We start from the raw sequence: 22,318 nt of genomic DNA on the forward strand, positions 1-22,318 counted from the left end.
GTGTTTCAAAAATTTTGGTAGTAAGTGTTATATCAAAAGAGATGATGATATTGGTAAGTTTGATACTAGAAGTGATAAAGGCATGTTTCTTAGTTATTCATTGAAAACCAAAGCCTATAGATGTTATAATCAAAGAACTAAAACTATTATGGAAAGTGCAAATGTGAGAGTTGATGAGAAATTCAAGATACAAGAAAGAGTAGTTGATTACAATTCAAAAGATGATGTTGTTACTAAACCAAGGAATGATGAAGTATTCTTTGAGACTAACAATGATTTGCAAAATGAAGGAGAGCTAAATCGGGAAACAAAGCTCAGAACCTTCAGCAGAGCCAAGAGTTGAGATAACAACTCCTATTTCGGGTAATGACAAGAAGCAGAATCAATGAAGAGCTATGCTTGATATCTCAAGTTTAACCTAAGAATACAAATGAAGCATGTAAAAATGAGCTATGAAAAAAGAATTGGATCAGATAAAAAAGAATGAGACGTGGGAATTTGTTCCCAGACCAACAAACAAGAATGTGATAGGAACAAAATGGGTATTCAAGTACAAGATGAATGAACAAGGCGAAGTTGTAAGAAACAAAGCAAGACTAGTATGTAAAGGTTACTCTCAGCAAGAAGGAATAGACTATGATGAGACCTATGCTCTTGTGGCAAGAATAGAAGCAGTAAGGTTATTCTTAGCATATGCAGCATATAAAATATTCAACGTATATCAGATGGATGCCAAGTCAGCATTTCTTAATGGAGAACTTGAAGAAGAGGTATGCATAGAACAGCCTAAGGGTTATCCTTTGACAAATGACAAGAACAAGTATGCAGATAGAAGAAAGCATTGTATGGCTTGAAGCAAGCACCCAAAACCTGGCATGCAAGGTTGGACAAGCATTTGACAAAGCTTGGATATAGCAAAGATAGTAATCTCTATTGGAAAGAAATTGATGATGGATTAATGATTTTGGTAATATTTGTTGATGATATCATATTTGGAAGAAATGATGATGAAAGTGGCAAGTTTGCAGAAGAAATGAAGAAGGAATTTGGAATGAGCATGATAGGAGAAATGAAATAATTTCTAGGATTACAAATCGTGAAGGATAAAGAAGGAATCTTTATTTCTCATACTAAGTATTTGAAAGATTTACTAAAAAGGTTTGATTTGGAAACATATAAACCCATTGGAATACTTATGGTAATTGGACACAAGTTATCTACAAAGGATGAGACACCTACTGTTGAGCAGAAGAAGTATAGATCTATGATCGGAGGATTGCAATACCTGACTCACATAAGGTCAGATATACCAAATGCAGTTGGAATTGTTGCAAGATTCCAAGATGACCTCAGAGAAGCACAGTATGCAGCAATCAAAAGAATATTTAGATATCTGAAAGGAACACCAGAGTTCGGATTGCAGTATGACAGATCTAATGATTTCACTCTATATGCTTATACTGACGTTGATTGGGCAGGCAGTATGGATAACAGAAAGAGCATCAGTGGTGGAGCCTTCTTTCTTGGAGGAAGATTAATTTCTTGGCTAAGCAAGAAGCAAGATTGTACCTCACAAAGTACAGCAGAAGCATAGTAAATATCTCTAAGAATCCAGTGTTGCATTTTAAGACCAACCACATTTCTATCAAGTATCACTTGTTGAGAGAGAAAGTTGTAGAAAAGGAAATCAGATTGGAGTATGCGAGCACTAAAGAGCGGATTGCAGATATTTTCACTAACCCTCTTCCCAAAGAAACTTTTGAGTATTTGCGAGGTATGCTAAGGGTTATACCCCTCCCTACATCAGAGTAGATGATGCAAGAGTGCATAAGTCCAGTGTAACAAAGCACTATTTGTTTGTCTGGACTAAATGTTGATGCTTCCTATATGGAGGAGCATCTGTAATGGACAGAGTCATCTAGGACTCTTGTTGTATGTTGTTTTTGAACTGTCTTTGGACACTTGAGCTAGTTAGAGACAATTGTTGCAAAGTTTTGATGGTTGCTGAAACCTTTGACGTTGATATCAATGGGGGAGAAGTATAGCATGAAAAACAACTTGGAAATAGTAAGACAACTTAGCATGGAAAACAGTTTGGAAAAGTATAGCATGGAAGGATGATTGATAAAGAGGATTTGAAAAGAAAGGTTAACATTCTTTTGCAGTTGGCATTCTTGGAACTAGATGTTTTTCATCTATGTTGCCATCAATGACAAAAGGGGAGATTGTTGGAAGTATGAATGCTGATGATATTCCTATGGGAGACTATTGTAGAAACATGATTAGATCATTATCATGATGATATGTTACATTCATGACTGTGTTTGTCATTGATGTCAACATAGCATTTTTCTATGGTATCTGACAGAAAAACAGCGGAAAGATCAAGTTGGTACGGACAGATCGTTGAGTACTTCCAGTAGTGAGGTTAAAGGGAGACTATACTATGTGTCTAGTATACGTAGCTAACCTTGGAAGCATAAGATATTAAGTCTGAAAAAAGTTATGCAAGTTTTGGTGTTGATTATTCTAAGATAGAGTTTACAAAGGCATGTTCTGGTAAACTTGTTATATCTCTTACCAAAGTTGTTATTCTAAGAAGCCGAAGTTAAAGATGTGAAGAAAACATGTTGGTGATGACGTGGCTAAGCTCACTCATCATAATGTTACGTGTACGGAAAGATGTTGTCGATAAAATGTATAGTGTGGCTAACGGGTAGAGTAGTATCCGAACACGCGCATGACGCTTGAATCAACCCTTCGGAAAGGTATATATATGCATCCGAGATGGACTTTGGAATCATCATTGTGATCATTGTAGTCATTGTATTCGAATTGTAATCATTGAGTGCATATATGAATAAAGTATCTATTCTACGTTGAATCGTGTTATACTAAATGTGTTAAGTTTCTTTACCCTGTACGGTAAACATTTGGCACCGTTGCATCTCGGGCTCGCCAGGTGTTAGCTTCGACAAAGACTCAGGCGTTGGAATCAGTGGTGAAGGAGTTGGCGGGAGTCATATCTTTCATGATGTTGGAATGTCCGGCTGCCTTTACGGTTTGTTTTGAGGAGAGGGGATGGCCGGATGTGGAGACTGTGGAGATGCGGAAAAATTGGGCCACAACAAGAGACCCTAAGATGGAGAGCCAGGCAGAGGTTCAGATTCATGAGATAGCAAAGTTACATAGGGAGGCGTACTACACTCTCCGGAGGAGTTAGGCGGATCAGGTAGCAACTGAGAGAGCTCGGAAGGAGTCAACTGTCAAGTTAACTTCAGAGAGGGCAGCCTGGGAATCTAAGAGAGCGGCCTGCCAATCCGAGAGGACAGCCCTGTTAGCAGAAAAAGAAAAGATGGCAGCAGAGGAGGAGGAGTTGGGAGAAGTCAGAGAGATGATGCAATCAGCCCTAGAGCTTCAGATGGAAGCAGAAGCAAAGTTGAAGATTAGGAAAGAACAGGTCTACAAGCTACAGATGGAGCTGAACGAGTTGAGGACGCGGACGACCACTATGGAAGGGACGCATCCCTCTGTCTAGTATTTATGCACCGATGTATTTTGTTTATTTTGAGTTTTGTTGTATCGTCATCCGAAGACAACTTTTCTTTTGGGGGGGATGATGTCGGTAAAATGTATAGTGTAGCCGACGGTTAGAGTAGTATCCGAACGAGCACATGACGCTTGAGTCACCCCTTTGAAAAGGTATATGTACACGTCTGAGATGGACTTTGGAATCATCATTCCGATAATTTTAGTCATTGTATTCAGATTGTAATCATTGAGTGCATATATGAATAAAGTATCTGCTCTACGTTGAATCATGTTATACTAAATGTGTTAAGTTTCTTTACCCTATACGGTAAACAAAAGATATTTAAGTTGCAATGCGAAAGATTAATGTTATCGCTAAGTGTAACGTATTCTTAATGTGGTCCTATAATAATTAATTGAGAAGGTGTAACAGCTGACTCAGGGAATTGTTTTAATGGATTCGGTATAAAGGAAGGACATTTTCCTTTATCATAAATAACATGAAGAAAATGATTGTAAGCAGCACGAAGAGCGGAATGCGAAGTTGAGCAATGCAGAGCAAAGGTGAAGGAAACTTCGTTGCCAAGGTTTTATTGTGTGATCCAAAGTTGGATACTTGGATCCGAGGTTGGTGACCTGGTCTACCAGGTCAAACAGTAATTGGTCCATTTGACAGGACAAAGGAAAAAAGTACAGTACATACAATTATTCTATAAGGAATAGTTGAGAGATCAGTTGGACGGTGAGTTCAGTGATCTTGCCCCAGAAGTTGTTTGGACAGTGGGTCCTTCTATCTTCTCCTAACAGGGTTGAAATTTTCTAACAAGGTTTCAAAGTCTCCTAACAGGGACTCCTATGTACTAAATGTTGTAATAGACTCCTAACAGGGTCCATTTTCTAACAAGGAATATTTATATTAGTACATCATCTTGTAGGCATCATTCCCACCAGGGTTTTCCCTCTGATCAAGGATTTCCTTAGTCAACATATTTGGTGTACTTGTCATTGTGCATCTTGTTATGGTTGTTGTTTACTATGGTTGAATGGATAAGATTGTTTAAAGTTGATAAATGTTTTAATTATTGGATAACTGATTCAGAACCCCCCCCCCCCCCTTTCAGTTATCTTGGTGGACTATTGTTTCTAATAGAATATATGTTATAAGTGTGTGCCTATATATATATATATATATATATATATATATATATATATATATATATATATATATATATATATATATATATATATATATATATATGTGTGTGTGTGTGTGCAGCAGTGAATAAGTTCATACACCACTACGCTAATATTAAAGCAACATAGAAATTCACCACCATATCAATGTTTCAATTCAAAAACAATAATGTCAACATTAATTTTTTATGATATTTGATATTTTTTATGATATTCGATAGTTTTTTATGATATTTGAAGGAGAAATTTTCCGACACCTTTTTTTCTTCTATAAGTAGAATTTTTCCAACAATTAGCCATTTTTCATCTTTGAAGGAGAAATTATCCACCACAACCATTTTTTCTTCCATGGAGGACAAATTTTTGAACACTCAGCCATTTTTTCTCCATGGAGAACAAATTTTTGAAGAAATAAGGCCAATTTGGGAGGCAATAAAACTTACTAAAAATAAGCATACTAAGAATAGAAATTTCCAAAAATCGCATGTGAAGACATTCAAAATTTCTATAACGTTCTTTCTGAAGGATCAATTCTCATTCATACTTGACCTAATTCACAAACAAACACAATTTCCATTTTAAGCGCAAGGTGGACAACACTTTTCTAGACTTGACCAGTTTTATGAATTCTCATTCAAAACATGGAGAACATTAGGGGACTAAGCCCAAAACTACCAAGAACTAAAGTCTAAAAGACAAGACCAAAGGCAAAAAGAGGAGGTCCCCATTTGCAATGGAGTGATATGTGAAAAGTTCAAAATAGGTAATTAGTAGAATGACCATTAAGGGAGGTTATCAAAGTAATATTGTAATATTTAGTATAAGGGTCATGTAAGTAACTTTCATTTTAAGTTAGTTAGATTTAAGTAACTTTCATTTAAGTTGTCTAGTTAGTTTAGTAACTTTCTATTATATCTTTAGTTCTTGATCATTTCTGTTATAGAAAGATCTTGTAATTGCTTATTTAATAAGTATTCCTCTCCTTTGTTAACATTGAATATCAATCAAATATCATTTCACTTGGTACTAAAATATTTTTAAATGTGAATTACAAGATGAGAGCAACCAGCAGATAATGAAAAGATTTCCTATGGATGCAGAAAAAGCTTCTTCGCCAAACATCATAGTTCTAATTCCCACAAAAAGATTGGTTTGGGTCTGGACAGAAAATCAACAACAGAGTTTTGTCACTATGTTGTGACCCCTGATGATGTGGTCTCAACTGGGTTTCTTGATAATGTCACATCCCCTTCTTAAGATTAATCCTAGCACTAATGTTAAGATCATGAACTCTTCCAAGCTTACAGCAGCATCTAAATCTGTACCTCAAAGGTGTGGTTCAGAATTAGATATTCCACCAAATTTAGAAACAAGTTCGCTTCAAAGATGGAGAATCTAAATGTCAATATGAAGCATCTGAATGGGATCAAGACTATTCAACACACTTAATCGTCATTAGACCAAGATTAGAATGAGGTTAAAGAGAGAGAGGTGCCCTTTCAGAATAAAGCTAGGCACGTTATTGCAGTAAGACACATCTACAATGCCTTGGGAAGCCTCTCCAGGGCTGGAATGCAATCGTCTCAAAATCCAGGAAACATTTGCTTAAATCAAAAACAGCAAAACAAAAAAATTAAACTATGGCACGTGATATCATTTTCGTCCCTGTTTGCCTGTTGCATGAGTTTATTTCCTACCATTTCTATTGCACAAGTTTATTTCACCTGTCAAACTATATTTTTTCATACAGCTGGGGATATCCGATAGCTTATTAAACTATATTGGTCTCCCTGCAATTATGCAAATTATTAAATTATATGAAAACATAATGGCATCTCCAAGTAAACCCCCCGTCTCATATTTTTCAAAAATAGACACACCGGAACCAATAACAATCTTCCTTACTAGTACTGGACTCCAAGTAACCTTGGCTAGGCATCAGATGATTTTAAGATCAATCAAGAAAGATGTAGATTGACAATCTCAGCTAGTGTTATCCATCATTTATTTGCCTCTCAACAATGTAATTTTCTTTTTCAGTACCTCTGTTCAAAGGATCAATGCCAAAACAAATGTTAAATCTTTTTTTAATTTTATTAAGGTGTGTGCACCTAAATCCACAATTTGAAATCACCTACCCATAATGTTCTATGATTAGAGTTTTCTTTGTCAAGCAATCAATTACTACATTTTCAGAGGATCAAAATAACAAGTCATTAACCAATTCAGTTTCACGTTTGAATATTAGCAAAGTAGATACAAAAAGTGTACTCCTGCTAGGGATGTATTTTAGAAAATCAACTTCCATTAGATTGTACTCTAGATAAATCCCTGCAAGCTTAACTTCTTTAGCAAATTTCTTAAATCTACTTTTTTCTTTAAATCAATTACATGCACCACGAAAAATTTTTACGATAATTTCCTTTATGCTAATTGGTCGGTAAAATGGGCATTTCATAGTCAGGAGATACGGGATGTCAAACAAGCATTGTACAGGATATTTCCATGAAAGTTTGAAATCCATCTTCTAATGATAATTTTGGAAATAGTATGGCATACTGCATACTCCATGCTATATCATGATTAATAAGGATGATACCTCAATACTTAGCCTCGGTTATGCACCTGAGAAACCCCTTTTATGCATTTTACATTATAAATGCAGTGGTCACATCGATTGCTTTCTTGTCATTGGTGACTATTAATGCAATATCTTTCAAATCTTCAGACCTTAACAAACCATATTTTGAAGATCAAAATCAATGAAGTAAATCATAAAAAGACAGTTTTAGTTTAGTTGAGGTAAGCCATATAAATAACAAATATAGTCAAGCCAACAAAACCAAGTGATAATTGTTACTGTGAGATATTTATGTAAGGACTACACCATGGATACCTATGCATCTCTAATCTTTGGTGCCCAATTAAGATGGTTTTTAATTTAAACACAATCTTGGGCCTCGTGGCATTTTACCTATCCAAAAAAAACAAGAGAGAATTGCATACCCTTGCCATTACAATTGCCATCTCCATATTAAGTGATTGTTTCACAAAGAGTTCATAGTTGCATGGCCGATAGAAAAAGCTTGAAAGCCATGTCTCATTCCAAATTCGACTGCAAAACAGAACAAGAAAGCCCATTATTCTTCTTTCAACAGCATACAAAGGAATTTAATAACCAGCATTGGGGTTATTTATGTAAACTATAAAGATGTGGAATGTTTCAAACAAAAGATAGCAACAACCCAGAATGCCCAGAAACATTTCCAAGGACATTTTTAAAAAAAATACTTCTAGACAACCTCACAAAGTTGTTAAAGGCCCAGCTAAAAATTCAAAGCTCAATAAAATAAATGAATGGAGGGTCCTATCATACCCCTAAAAAGAAAAGAAATCATGAGTCTAAATCTAAAGCTCAAAAACAAAAAAAATTAGCTAAATGCAGCCAAGAATATTTTCATGCATCGCTCATAATAATGCACAAGCTTACACAAGTTTCGTTACAACATGTGACTCAACCTGACACAAACACACATGGAGGAGACATGTTGGTAATCACTCAAGCAAGAGATGAAATTACATCTCCTCAAGGAAGGTGGCTCGCATCTCTATGTGACGCACTCTACATATTACAGGAAAAATGAAAAGAGACATGTACAAATATTAGTACTCCTCAAGAGATTCAGACAGTGATACCTTCAAGGTATCTCTCTCACCAATACCTCAAAAAGATGGAGAGAAATATCAGCAAGGTGAAAATCAAGAGAAGCAATCATGCAACACAACCAAGGACATGCCCTCTAGTAACATCACAAATGCCAAGAGAAAAACAATACCAGTGGCCCTACTACGATATTACCCTTACTAGCACATGGAACTTTCAGATATGATTCCCAGCCAAAATTATTTTTTTGTAAATAATTTTTAATGAATAGACACACTGTAATTTACAATGCATAGCACATCAGGAAGATTACATTCAATATTCAAATAAACATTGTTTTAATTAACTCATATCAAATTGCACATTCAATATTAAATCAAATAGCCACTTGTCATCATCACATAAATGCATTAGTTTTTCTTTCGTTATTTTCGAAAGAACAATTACTAATAGCTATGGTTATACCATTATGAGATTTGACATTTCAGAAGACTTACAAAAAACATGTTTACATATCAACTTTTAAGCAATTAAAAAAAAAAAGTTTAAATCTCCTCTAATCAGTTCAAATTAAGTCAGTATCAGCGAGAAAAGGGTCAGAACACAGATTTAGCACAGTTCAACAATCCAAGAATGACCCACTCACAAGGGTAGAAAGACAGGGCTAGATGGTCTCTCTACTCAACCTCTACCCAAGTGCCACCAACTTCCGATATCTTAGGAGTCACTACAATAAAAAGGGAATTTAATCCTGAAAAGTATCTATGCAAAACAGATGTGACCTAAAGCAATACAAATAAGCGAAGGCTACTGCCATATCAAGTAAAGTTCCCTGGGAGACTTACAACAGAGTAGATGGCCTGGAAATCCTCTTTTGGAAGAATGGCAACTGGAAATGGGGTAGGAAATGGAATGATCAAATGCACATTCCCCACCATATTACTGTGTGTGCACTTATCCTTTATATCTCTTTCTTGAAAGCTAGTACCCTTAATGAAAAAAGAGAATGATAACTTTGAAATGTATGAAGGGGTCCTCGGGAAACACACTAAGACAATCATTCCAACTGGTTCTATGTCTATTAGATAACAATTCTACAGTTCTATGGTTATTTGGCTCTACCATGGTACTTGGTGACCCAATGGACCGACATTTGGGCATTGCAATGTGAATTTTGTGAACTATTTGATTAAAAAATACACAGCAGAATGATTTACATGATTGCATGTCTATAAAACTGATCAACAATGTTAAAATGATCTAACATAATTCTTATTGACATGTGGAATTCAGATGTTGACATGAGTACTGTTTTTACTTCAAATATCTTCTTGTATTGTGTGACATATGGATAATATCTTATATGACAAATGAATGAAATGGAGCTTTCTGCTAACAAATACTACGGTTGGTTTGACCTCTATGTCTTGAGTAGCATCTTAAAGCTTTTAACAATTGAATTTATCATTCTCTTTGTCAACCTTGGTTGAGTAAACCCATTGTGTTTTAAGACTTATCTTTTCAGCCGCTACCCAACTTGTCTTGCATCCTCTTTGCAGCTTCTCACACACTCATTGTTGGGATTCATTATTACAGTTATTTTTGTTTTGTTTTTGGGCTACCCTCATATAAAGATAGGAATTTTATATGTAAATATAACATTGCTTACTTGTAATATGATGCTGGTTTCTAATAAACTATTTGGTGGTCATTCTAAGATTTATGGTTTTGATGATCTATCTCCTTGTGTGAGTTGATCCTAAGATGAAAACTTTAGTGATTTTAAGAGACAGTCTCATACAAGGCAAGAGCCTATAACACAACGGTAAATTGTGAGCCTTTGTTCTAGACTTCTAGGAGATCTTCGGTTCGACTCTACTCAAGCTTAACACATAATAATAATTAATCTCAAAAAATAATAATAATAACAAATAATCTAGGCTTCAGCCCATTACCTATCAAAACAAAAGAGAGGGTCTCATACAAAAGTCATATATGAGCTTCACTAGATGCAAACCCCTACATTACTGTACTGATCTATTTTTTAAACTTTAAAAATAGAACTGATTAAGACAACTAAAAGTAAAGCCCCAATGACCATTAAATAAGGTTCTAAAATGTAATAACCCCCAGCTGTTATAGCTTAAATAACATTTATTTCCTTCACTAATCAGAAGTTTGGCAGTTCTAAAATGTAATAACCCCCAGCTGTTATAGCTTAAATAACATTTATTTCCTTCACTAAACAGAAGTTTGGCACTTTGTCAGACACTCGGCAAGCAAGCTCTGCTGATACCCTTCAAGTATGTTGTTCAATGTGATGATGCTTGGATTTTGTTTGTTTGTGTTACTTTATGATTTCCTCATAAAGCATGTAAAACCATGAACAAAGATTGAAATCTATTGCAATAATTACCACTACCAGTAAGACTCAACACTTTTCTTGCAAATATTTCAGATGCAAAGACATGAGTAATCGTTCAGCAATAATACTTAATGTCAAATTCAGTATTCTTCTTGCAATTGAAATCGATAATATGAGATACTCAATTCAGAATCCTTTTGCTACTGAGACTTGAACAAATCAGAATTTTACAACATTCTTTAAAACCTGGTAATAATCTCCCAGTTCGGACTGTAGCAGAATTTTTAAGGCACTTAATTCTTCCTTCAGTAGACAAAAGTCCAGTGATAGCCGCTCAGGAATGCACCTGGATGTTGGATGCCAATAACAGGCTGTTGCGTCCAAATCAACAGCAGAATCTTAGCCACCAATACAGGCACTTGAATGCATACAGAAGACGCCAAAGTTAGGCATATAAGCAGCCAGCTGGGTAGGGAAATTAATCCCCCAATGTGCACAGTAGCAACCACATCCAGGGCAGTGAAGGTGGCAGCATTTCCACACTTTGGAGAGCAGAGATGAATCGAATTGCAGACCAGTTGTATTTGATGAAGAAAATAAATTCACTAACTCCGAGCTGTAAAGCATCCACCAAAAACAGTCATTGCAGTATGGAAAATGCCCACTACAATCCCCACATATGCAGATCAAACCCTTCAAGATGCAGGTAATAATGTAATTAAAATCCAGCAATTAATTGACTTCCCAGGCACAGTGAAAACAGTAAGGAAAATTCCTTCAATTGGTTACACCACAACTACCAATATAAACACCAAAGTCTTCTTCCAAAGCAACAGAAAGTACAGACATGGAAGATAATTCAGTTAGAATAATTCTCAGAACTAATTCACAATACCTCAGCTTTGAATTGCAATGCACCTCTCAGAACCAGACCCTTATACCTCAGCAAGGGTACAAAAGCAAGAAACTCAGAAAATGTCACAAAGACAACCAAGCAATATAATCAATCAAATATTCGGATTTTTTTCCCTCACAAAGAGCTCATATTTCTAATCCCCAAATGCCCTTTTGTTTCCAAAATGCAACTTCACTTATGAAGCTTCTCCAACACAAGTTTATAACATTGAAATTTAATGCTTGGCTTAGGCAATATAATTAAATAAATGGCCCCCTCCCATGATGACTCAACCCTCAACTTAAGTGAAATTATTAAGTTAAATTATAACTTTATCACTCACCTCATCATCAATAGAAAGTATACTATCATTAAAACAAACATCTACAACTGCATGCATATTGCTAAACTCCTCGCTAGATGGCTCAATCGACACATAAGTGGCTGTTAATATGACAATATCCTCACATGGCCTCCACTATCACTACATCGCCATCAAACACACAATCCTGGGGGCTCATGTCAACAACTGTATCATACTCCACATCCATCGTGTCAATCTCATGTGATGTCTCATAAGAAATGTCTCGCACATCTGTAGCCACCATTGTATCATTACAATTCACCCTTCGAGAAAGTGATATCACGCTTTGCTCAAATCTCGGATTTGAAATCAGTTGGGTCATCCATTTGTGATTTTGATTCAGCTCATTCGCTAGCACACCCAACTGTTTCACAATACCATGTATCTCAGATTCTCCATCCCTTGATGGAGAAGTACGCCCTTTGTTCAACCCGTGGCAAATAGGAAAGAAAACATATATTCAATGCAAGATAATATTCATTATCAAATGTTTTTTGGTACATAACAATGATATTTCATACAACAATCATGCTGCCAAAATACGTAAGTGTCCACAATATTTATAATGTCTAAAGCGGTGCCAATGAAATGACACAACCGTCATTGCACCGGTAACTATCTAACTACTCTTTTTTCGGACAACATCATCCCCCCCCCCCCAAAAAAAAGTAGTCTCCTGGCGACTTCAGAAACCAACAAAATAGGAGACAACAACATACAACATAGAAATAATATAAACTAGGGCAGAGGTGGCATCCCTGAAGTGCTTTGTTGTCGGTGCAACGCATACACTTGATCCGTGCGGATGCGTAAATCCTTTTGAGTCCACATATTAACCTCTACTGCCTCCTTCAGAAGAAGCATTGCATCCATGGCCTGAGCCTTAGCTATCTATAATTCTTGCTCGGCCGCCTGTAGTCTTTGTTCAACCATCTCCTTGTCCCGCGAAAGTGTTGTGCGCTCGGCTGCCCATGCTACCTGCTGGCTAACGAAGTCAGCGGCTAGCTTCTCTCTAGTCTCCCTCTCAACCGTCATAGATCTCTCAGCTACGATCCTCTCTAATGCCCTGTCCGCCTCTGCACGCCTATGAGAATAATATACGCCTTTATATAACCCCACTATCTCATGCACCAGCTTCTCCATCGAAGTGTTGCACGGTCCCAGCTCAAGCTCTGTGGCCCAATCAGCCATCTCTGGTGTCTCCACAGCTGGCCATCCCTTGGCCTCAAAACAAGAGCGAAAACGCAACCCCTCAAACATAAGCTAGGATCAAATGCAACTCACTCCTACGAGTCAAAGCCTAGCATGCAATGATGGGTCCTTTCTCCATCACAACCTGCATAGCTTTGAGGTATGCCTTGCATCTATCCTCATCCGACCCATAATCCTCTTTTCCCACACCGTCGAGAGTCCACTCCCCGTCAGTATCCATCCCTGCCTCTCCTGAGTAGCCACGTCCACATCCGATGCTGCCTCCTCCTCTTCGAGCGCATCCTCGGACTGTGGTACTCCCACCTCCTGTGGCTCTAAAACGACAGTTGGTCCTGGAGATACCCCTCCATGCCTCAGGGACTGAATGGAAGGACTGACCTCTGCAGGAATGAGTCGAAATTGTTGTCGTAGGAATGCACTAGCTCTATCCATCACCTCAATCTTCTTGGGCTGAGCTGCCTGTTGTAGTCAGCAATTGGTTTGTAGTCGGAATTCGGTGATTTAAGTATTTAATACTTGTGTTAGTGGGTAGTTAGGAAGCACAGAGTGTGTCAATTGGTTTCTAACCAACCGACCCCTTTATAAGCAGATTGATACTTGGACATTGTACATTCATGTTTTGGTGATATTAATAAAATAAAAACTATTCCTCGCCTCCATTATGATAACATTGTGGTATTGTATATTGGTCATTCTAAAGGTAATAGTTGTGTGATATTCTGTAATTTCTAGTAGTATTTGCTCTCTACATTTTTGGCATCGTTGCCTAAGTTCGGATCTGGAGGTATTGTGCTAGACAGGATGGACTAATGGGAAGACCATTTATACCTTGCATCCAAATTACTAATAGCAACGAAGAGGAGGAAGAAATAACTAGGGAGAATCGGTTGACACGCGACCTAGTGATAGCGTGGGAAGTGGTCGAGCAGTACGTGCAAAGGGAACCCATGAGAGGATGGTTCTTGAGAGCACGGTACGCAACGAACTCTCAATGCCACCGGCAGTGCATGATCTCCTAGGACAGATTCCTCGGCTTTTGGCAAGGAACCTCGTACATATTGAGGACAAAAGAGCACAAATCGAGAGGGAAAGAAGAAGGCAACAAGTTCTTCAACGATTTACTAAGAGGGCGCAGAATCACAAAGTAGAGGAACCCAATAAGCCAAGATAGGGAGATGAGCACTGAATTACTTCATGCCCCTAGTTCCAAATAAATTTCGGAGGACAACACCAAAGGACGAAACTGAGGAGGAAGTTGCCCTAAGAACCCTATGTCTCTAGCAGCAAGAAGAGAGACGTCGTAACTAGAGAACACAAGGGGATTCCCACCGAAGTCAGGAAGGGTGGATTGAATATACCATTGAGGAACTAGCTAATTTGGTTATTTCGGAAACACCAGAAAGGCAGTTCGGGTGCCGAAAACCAGAAACCCCTGAACGGCAAGAACTCCGTCAAGAGGAGATAAGGAGTTAGGCGTCTAGCCCATCAGGAAGTGGTGTTCCATCGGAAGGTAAACTTCCATCAGGAAGTGGAGTTCCATCGGGCAGTGGTGTTCCATCTGGAAGGGGTGTTCCAGCGGGAAGTGGGGTTCCATCCGACGGGGGTGTTCCCTTGGGAAGTGGGGTTCCACTCGGTGGTGGTGTTCCCTTGGGAGGAGGGGTTCCATTGGGAAGGCGGCAACAAGGAAAGAAAATGGCAGTCGATAAACAAAAATTGCTTAAGTTTACGAGGGACAGATCAAAGGACCTTGCTCGCCATTGCAAAACCTGTATAACTATATGGCAAGCGAACGGGGAGAAAGACAATAACAAATGGTTGAAGGCATTTCTTGCCACATTAAGAGGGATCGCCATAGATTGGTATGCAAACTTAGATGCTGGCAAGAACACTTGGGATAACCTGCATGGAGCATGAGGAGGAATTCAAATTGTTAAGAGATGATGATGCAATTGTCACAGAAATCTATAACACCAGGTAAGACAAGAAGGAATCGGTAAAGGCTTATACCAGGCGACTGAAGGAAGTCATCAGCAAATTGGACAATAAGCCTGCGAACGGGTTAAAGAAAAGATGGTTTATTCAAAGACTCACCCCGTCTTGAAGGACTCGCCCCATCCTTAAGAAAAAAAATGAAGATAGTCCCACCATCCACTTTTGGAGATGCTTGTACACATGCCATGGACATTGAAAGCAAAAATAAAACCTCAAATAGAAGCCGGCATGGAAGCTCTAATGAGAGTTCTGAGGAGAGTGAGGAAGAGTCGAAAACGATCCAAGCCTTGAGGAAGGACCTCAAACGGCTAATGAAGGAAGTAGCTGGAACTAAGGATGAGAAGGAAGGTAAAGACCTATGGTGTACAGACTGCGAAAAAGAGGGTCATACCAAAGGAGCATGCCCGAGAAAGATGTTTTGCAAGATTCGCTAGATAGGGGGTCATGCAATCAAAGACTGCCCTTATAACCTAAAAACAAGGAACGCCCAGATATTGTTTGCTGGAGAATAGCCTACACCACTAGCAACTCCCCCAAAGAACAATAATACAGGAGCTTCACCAAGGGGGTACAGGAATAACCGTAGAGGGAATGCCAATAGTAGTAATAACAATAGCAACACCAACACACCCCGACGGGCAATCCAATATGATTCTAGAGGACGGCCCATGATCCAATGTCGGAGATGCAACGAATGTGGCCATTTTGCTCGAGCATGTCAAAACGGAGGGGGACAAAATCGAGGTATGCTCTGCAAACAGTGTACTTGTCGTGGTTGCAGCATTAGCCCAGTTCATGCGAGTTGACTGCTATACAGACTGGGGTTTCTTAGAACAGAGTGGATACAGTCAAAAAGATAGTGCCACTACTTGGACCAGCTGTTCTATCATTTCTCAGACCTAGGTTGCTTCCTCTCCTCTCCAAGCCTCTCTAGCTGCTATAGAGACTGCTTTCCGGGGTGTTTTTTGGAAGCCCAGCGGGAGAAAAATCTTCATAAGCAATGGCAGGCAAAAAAGACTGCTCTGATGGTGGATTGGCAGTTGGAGCGAGCTGAGTTGGAAGGCAAGCTGGCAACGGCCAAAGCTAAAAAGATGATTACTTTGTGGGTACTTCAAGGCGTTCGTACTAAACAGAAAACAGCGGAGCGGGAGCTGCAACACTTGCAAGGCACTCCGAGTCCAGGGATGTCCTCCTATCCTTCTTCTTGAAACATTTCTCAGTGGTTTTTAGTCATCGTTTGGAAGACGACTCGTTTTTTTGGGGGGGAGATATATGTAGTCAGCAATAGGTTTGTAGTCAGCATTCGGTGATTTAAGTACTTAATACTTGTGTTAGTGGGTAGTTAGGAAGCGAGGAGTGTGTCGGTTGGTTTCCAACCAACCGACGCCTTTATAAGCAGATTGATACTTGGACATTGTACATTCATGTTTTGGTGATATTAATAAAATAAAAACTGTTCCTCGCCTCCATTATGATAACATTGTGGTATTGTATATTGGTGATTCTGAAGGTAATAGTTGTGTGATATTCTGTAATTTTTGGTAGTATTTGCTCTCTACACCTATGTCGGCTAAATGCTCTCATCTGGCTATGCTGGTTGTACCGGCAAAAATGGTTGTACTAGCGAAACTGGCTAGACTAGCTAGGCATCAGCCAACAAAGAGGAAGAGATGGTGACCATAGCATCACTGCCAATCACATCTAATCGAACCTAAGATTTTGGCTCTAACACTGGTAACTCTACTATCTCTGCACTTGGCTCTGCGGGTGCAACTGAGTCTGGCGAAAAACTCTGTGAAGGCATAACTTTTGTCATGGCTGTCGATGGAATCACATCTATCATGGCCATCCGTGGAATAACATCTGTCGTGGCCATCAATGGAGTCATATCTACCGCAGTCGACGGTAGAGTCATGACGACTAGCGCATGTCTATGGCTAAACGGAGGAATGACCAAAGTGGCGGCAGTCAAGTGCACCGAAGTTGCCAACTGGGGAGGGGTGAAAAATGTTGACCCGTTGGCCGCCGCATCACTACCAACTTCCACCGAGGTACTTTCTTCCTTGAAATTGGCCCCACTGCTCTTTGTGGTTTACTCCCTTTCGTTGTTTGTGTCTCTATATGCCTCCAATCCCTGTAACACTTTCTTCAAACCGGTTGCGGTTCCACCCGTGTGTAAATGTCTCCAGTAGAATATTGGGGGTTCTCTAGGGGCCAACTTCCCCCTCGGTGGAACCTCAAAATCATTGACTGGTACTTGATGAAGGGCTGCCTCCAAAAACAAACCGATGGCATGGTGCGGCATGAAGAATGTCCAATGTTGGAGTGTCATAAACTCCTCCATCCAGTCGGCGAGGACCGTGGCCCAATCGTATACGGTACCATTCATGATGTCGTTCATGAATGTAACCTATGGCAAAGCTATATCCGAAGCCCAACTTGCCCCCCTTCAACCTGCTTTTAATTACATCCATGATACACCTCCAATGGTCCTCCCGAATAAAATCTCTCCGCAGTCCTCAGCTCTTGGCACCCTTCACCACAGACTCCATTTCCTCTAGTGTGAGGTCGCGGCCTACTAATTTCACCCAATACTCCTTCCGTTCCTGTGACAACTTTCAATTCTTGGTCTCCACCTTCCGACCTCCTTGGCCAGGAACGCCAAAAACCCTACTGAAATCTTGCGATTTAAAAGAGACTGTCATACGGTGTTTTTTGTAAACAAATGTACTCGTTCTGGTGTTCCTATTGTATAATTCTATTATAGTTCTTAAAATTGATTCAAATAGCCGAACAGAAAATACTGGAAGTTGCATTGCCCAATGTACTTGCCCTCTTACCAGAATTTGTTTAATTACCTTTGTATCTGCAATTTCTTGCCACCATTTCCGACACTCGCTGCCATTCAGTCCTTCAAACTGAACCGTGAGGTGTGAGAGGTCATCCTTCACTTTCTACTTCTTACTGCTGGATGTTGTTGGCCCTACAACTCAGACTCTAGAAGCCAACACTCTCGCATTCTTCTCCATATTTGCCTTCAACCGGTTTTTTCCACTGCTTTCTTTTCCCTACGGATTCCATAATAATGGTCTCTTGTTTTGTCTTTTAATGTACCTAGAAGAAAACGGTTAGAGTTTCTCTTTCTCTTTTTCTCTTTTGTCTCCCGCTGCAAAGATTCTCCAACGGCAATGATTCCCACGTGAATTGCCTTTGATGTCCTCTACTTGTCTACAAATATTCTTTCTTCTTACGGATGATGTGCCTGCAATATATTCCTCTCTATAGCTTCTTTCAACACTTATTCTTCTTTTGGCTTCCTTACTGGCATCAATACTCTTACTGCAGACTGCCCTTCTCCACGGTGAATGCTCCATACCTAGCAATTAGCAACTAAGTTACTATCTCTTCTCCCCAGTTCTCTTCCTGTCCTTCTCTACGGCTGCAATTTTCTTTTGGCTGATTTACCCCGCGTGTTTCCTTTTAACCAACGGCTGCAATTTTTTTAAATTTTTTTCTGCTTTTTTTTATACTTCTGTCCAATTTGACGATTATTTTTTACTTCACCTCCTTGTTGCTCCTGATAAATTTTTAACTTCGATCCATTGATAGCCTCAGGAATCTCGCACTAGTCCAAAGTACATAGTTTGATGGATCCATTGTCGTCGACTTCACTCACTTTATATAGTCCTAGCCACTTAACTTTGAACTTTTTGGGTTTTATCTTGTTACGGCCGTTGTATCGAAGCACAAGTTGGCCTGGCTGGAACCTCGTCCTTTTCAAAATTTTGTCGTGCCACACTTTTCGATGGATATGCGCCACTTTTGTCGCCCATTGCACTGTTAATATGCGTTCATCAAGTTTGTTCAATTGGTAGAAGTGCTCATTAATTCTCCATATCTCCCAATCTATTGTCGATTGCAATCCTCAGGCTCGAGACCATAAATTCAACCGGTACCACTGCTTCTTGACCAAACATCAACTAGAATGACATATGTCCCGTTGTGACTTTGAATGTGGTACGGTAGGCCCACAATGTCGAAGGTAACTTCTCCCAATCGACTTGTTCAATGCCATAGGATTTGTATATGATGCCCACCAGAATTTTATTTGTGGCCTCCGCCTGGCCATTGGCTCATGGATAGTAGGGACTTGACAAGGAATGAAAAATTTTGAATTATGTTGTCAATAATCTGATCACGTGGTTGACAAAGTGACCTCCTCTGTCATTTGTCAACTGAATAGGTATACCATACCAGGTGATGATTTGTTTGTACAAGAACTTGGCTGTGTTGATTGCAAAATTATTAAGTAGTGCCCGTCCTTCTACCCACTTTGTTAGATACTCTGTGGCTACCACTATGTATCGGCAACATTGAGCCCTACTCACCTTCAGGGGATCAACAAAGTCTAGTCCCCAACGTTCAAACAATTCTTGGGCATGGGACGGGATTAATGCCATGAAGTCCCTCTTGAGTGGTTTGTCGACTCTTTGGCTTGTGTCGAAGCTCAATACCCATTCCCATGCATCGTTGTAAAGTGTGGGCTACCATAAGCCGAAAAGCAGAACCTTTTGTGCTAGTGTCAGGTCCAATATGGCCACCTACTAGTCATTCATGTGCTTCTCTTAGAACACCTTGCACTTCTTCCTTCATTACACATTGTCATAGTATTTGATCAAGACCCATCTTATAGAGAAGACCATTTATTAGCTGAAAAGTTCGGCTTCTTAGAACTAGTTTCCGTCGATCGCCTGGCAGCATTTCTCTCAAAAATTGGCACGTTGACAGATTCTCCCCTATAGACTTGTACCATTCTGGAAGAATGGAGATTCTAAACAAGTGTGCATCCGGAAAGTCATCATTGACCCCTTCCGATGGCTCCCCGGACTTGATTCGGGAGAGTTGGTCAGCAATGACATGACTCTTCCTGGGTCGCACAATGATGGTGAAGGTAAATTATTGTAGTAGCAACAACCATTTGCTACTTCTGCCTTGGATGATTGGTTTGTTCACCAAGTACATCAATGCCTAATGATCCACGTAAAAGGTAAATGGTGTGGCCAACAAGTAATGTCTAAACTTTTGCACTAAGTACACCATCTCAAGAGCCTCCCTTTCAGTGGTACTATAATTCCTCTCGGCTTTTGGCAATAGCTGACTTGCAAAATACATAGGATTATCGAGACCATGATCACCAGTGTGCGCCAACGTCGCACAGATAGCGAAATTTGATGCATCCACGTGGACATGGAACTCCCTGTCCGAGTTTGGATATGCCAATATGGGCACTCCCAACAATCTATTCTTCAGTCCTGAGAAGGCGGTCTGCTACTCGGAAGTCCAGATGTATGGTTCTCCTTTTCATGTTAACATGTCCAAGGGCAGAGCAATTCTGGCATAGTTCTTTATAATCGTCTGTAATACGCCATGTGCCTGAGAAAGGACTTGATTCCTGATACGTCTGTTGGGGCTTCCATTTCACTATCACCCTTAGTTTATCCGAGTTGGTCTTTAGTCCCATCTTGCAAACAATATGTCAAAGTAGTTTTCCTTGAGGAACCATGAACCAACATTTCCTCAGATTTAATGCTAGCCTCGCTCGTCGACACCTCTCCATACATTCTTGAAGTGCCTTTAAGTGGTTGTCTGGTCCACTGAAAATGGACCAATCATCCAGAAATGCACGAAAGTTGCCCACCAACATTTTGTCGAATATGTGCAAAATGATCCACTAGAACATGGCAGTTGCATTACACAATCCGAAGGGCATTCGATTGTACGCATACCCTCCATCCTCCACCACAAAAGTAGTCTTCAATTTGTCTTCCTCAATAATGGCGATCTGGTTATAGCCAGAAAATCAATCCATGAAGGAATACATTTCGTGTCCTGCCACTTCCAAAATCGTGTCCGTGAACGGAATCAAGAAGGGATCCTTTATTATGACAACGTTGAGGCACCAGAAGTCCACGCATATCTAGATTTGGATCCTATCCTTCTTCATCAATATCACAATAGGTGACACCCACTCGTTTGAACTTTGAATATTATGTTGGCCTCCAGCATGCGCTGTATTTCCTCATCTACATGGGCTGCATAGTTTTTGTTCATTCGATACAGGCGTTTCCGCACAGGTATGGCTCCAGATACCAACTATATGTGATGGACACACATCTCCAGTGGGATTCCCTTTGAATATTTTACGTCCACATGCGAATACATCTTTGTACTCGAGAAAAATTTTGAATTTCGTAGCCTTCAATAATGGGTTCCAATCGTCTCCCACGAGTATGTTCCTTGGATTCTCCGCATCTCCAAGATTAGTAACTTCTACGGACGGCTCTTCGTATCTTATCTCTTTTCCTTCGAGGCAATGGGCGAGACTCTCATTGATCTCTGCATTTCCCTCTTTGTACTCTACAAACTGTGGTGGAAATACCTCCTCATCTTTGGGTTCTTCGGCATCAAGCATGTATGTATGGAAGAGTTCATAGTCTTCCATCTACCAATGAAAAAGTCCATTTAGTGAACTTGTCTCGTCTTCTGAACACTCCTCCAACTCTAGAACACCTTCATCGTTCGAATTCAATCTACCTTCATCTCTCTGGTGCTCTCTATTTAACTCGGACTTCGACGACGAGGTCATTTCTTCACTTACCATTTGAGTTCGGAGATCAATTGCAAACTTTCGCCCACCACTTTCCATTGACAGGATATTCTTCTTCCAGTTATGATTTACCTTCACGGCCACCAGCCATCCTCTTCCAAGAATGGCGTCATATCCCTTTTTCTTAAATGTGATTACTACAAATACCAGCACAAATGGTTGCATGCCGATAGTTACTTGTTGAACCACTAAGGTCCCGAGTGGTTTTATCCCCTGCTGGTCAAAGCCGAGTAGGTTGAATGTGGACGGCCACAAGGTAGGTTTCCCAATTTCCTCCACGTCTCCTCGAGAAGAACATTTACCCCAGACCCACCATCCATGGTGTCTGTCATGATGGTTCCGAGGATTCCCATCTTGACCACCACCAGATGATAGTTGTTGCTTACTATTAGCAACATGGGATCTGTCGTGGACCCTCCTAGTATGGTTGGTTG

General features: G+C 39.7%; 1 protein-coding gene across 1 annotated transcript in view; it reads right to left on the reverse strand.

Annotated features, from left to right (window-relative positions):
• Positions 1-22,318, reverse strand: part of LOC149528294 (glycosyltransferase-like At2g41451) — a 138,396-nt gene that overhangs the window by 60,154 nt on the left and 55,924 nt on the right. The window contains exon 4 of the mRNA XM_089811504.1: positions 7,732-7,840. Coding sequence (XP_089667630.1) covers positions 7,732-7,840 — 109 coding nt within the window. The remainder of the gene's footprint in view (positions 1-7,731; positions 7,841-22,318) is intronic.

The sequence above is a fragment of the Cupressus sempervirens genome, chromosome 11 (genome assembly GCF_028749045.1).
Source record: "Cupressus sempervirens isolate cs-2001-9-10 chromosome 11, ASM2874904v1, whole genome shotgun sequence".
In the NCBI taxonomy this organism is placed as follows: domain Eukaryota; kingdom Viridiplantae; phylum Streptophyta; class Pinopsida; order Cupressales; family Cupressaceae; genus Cupressus; species Cupressus sempervirens.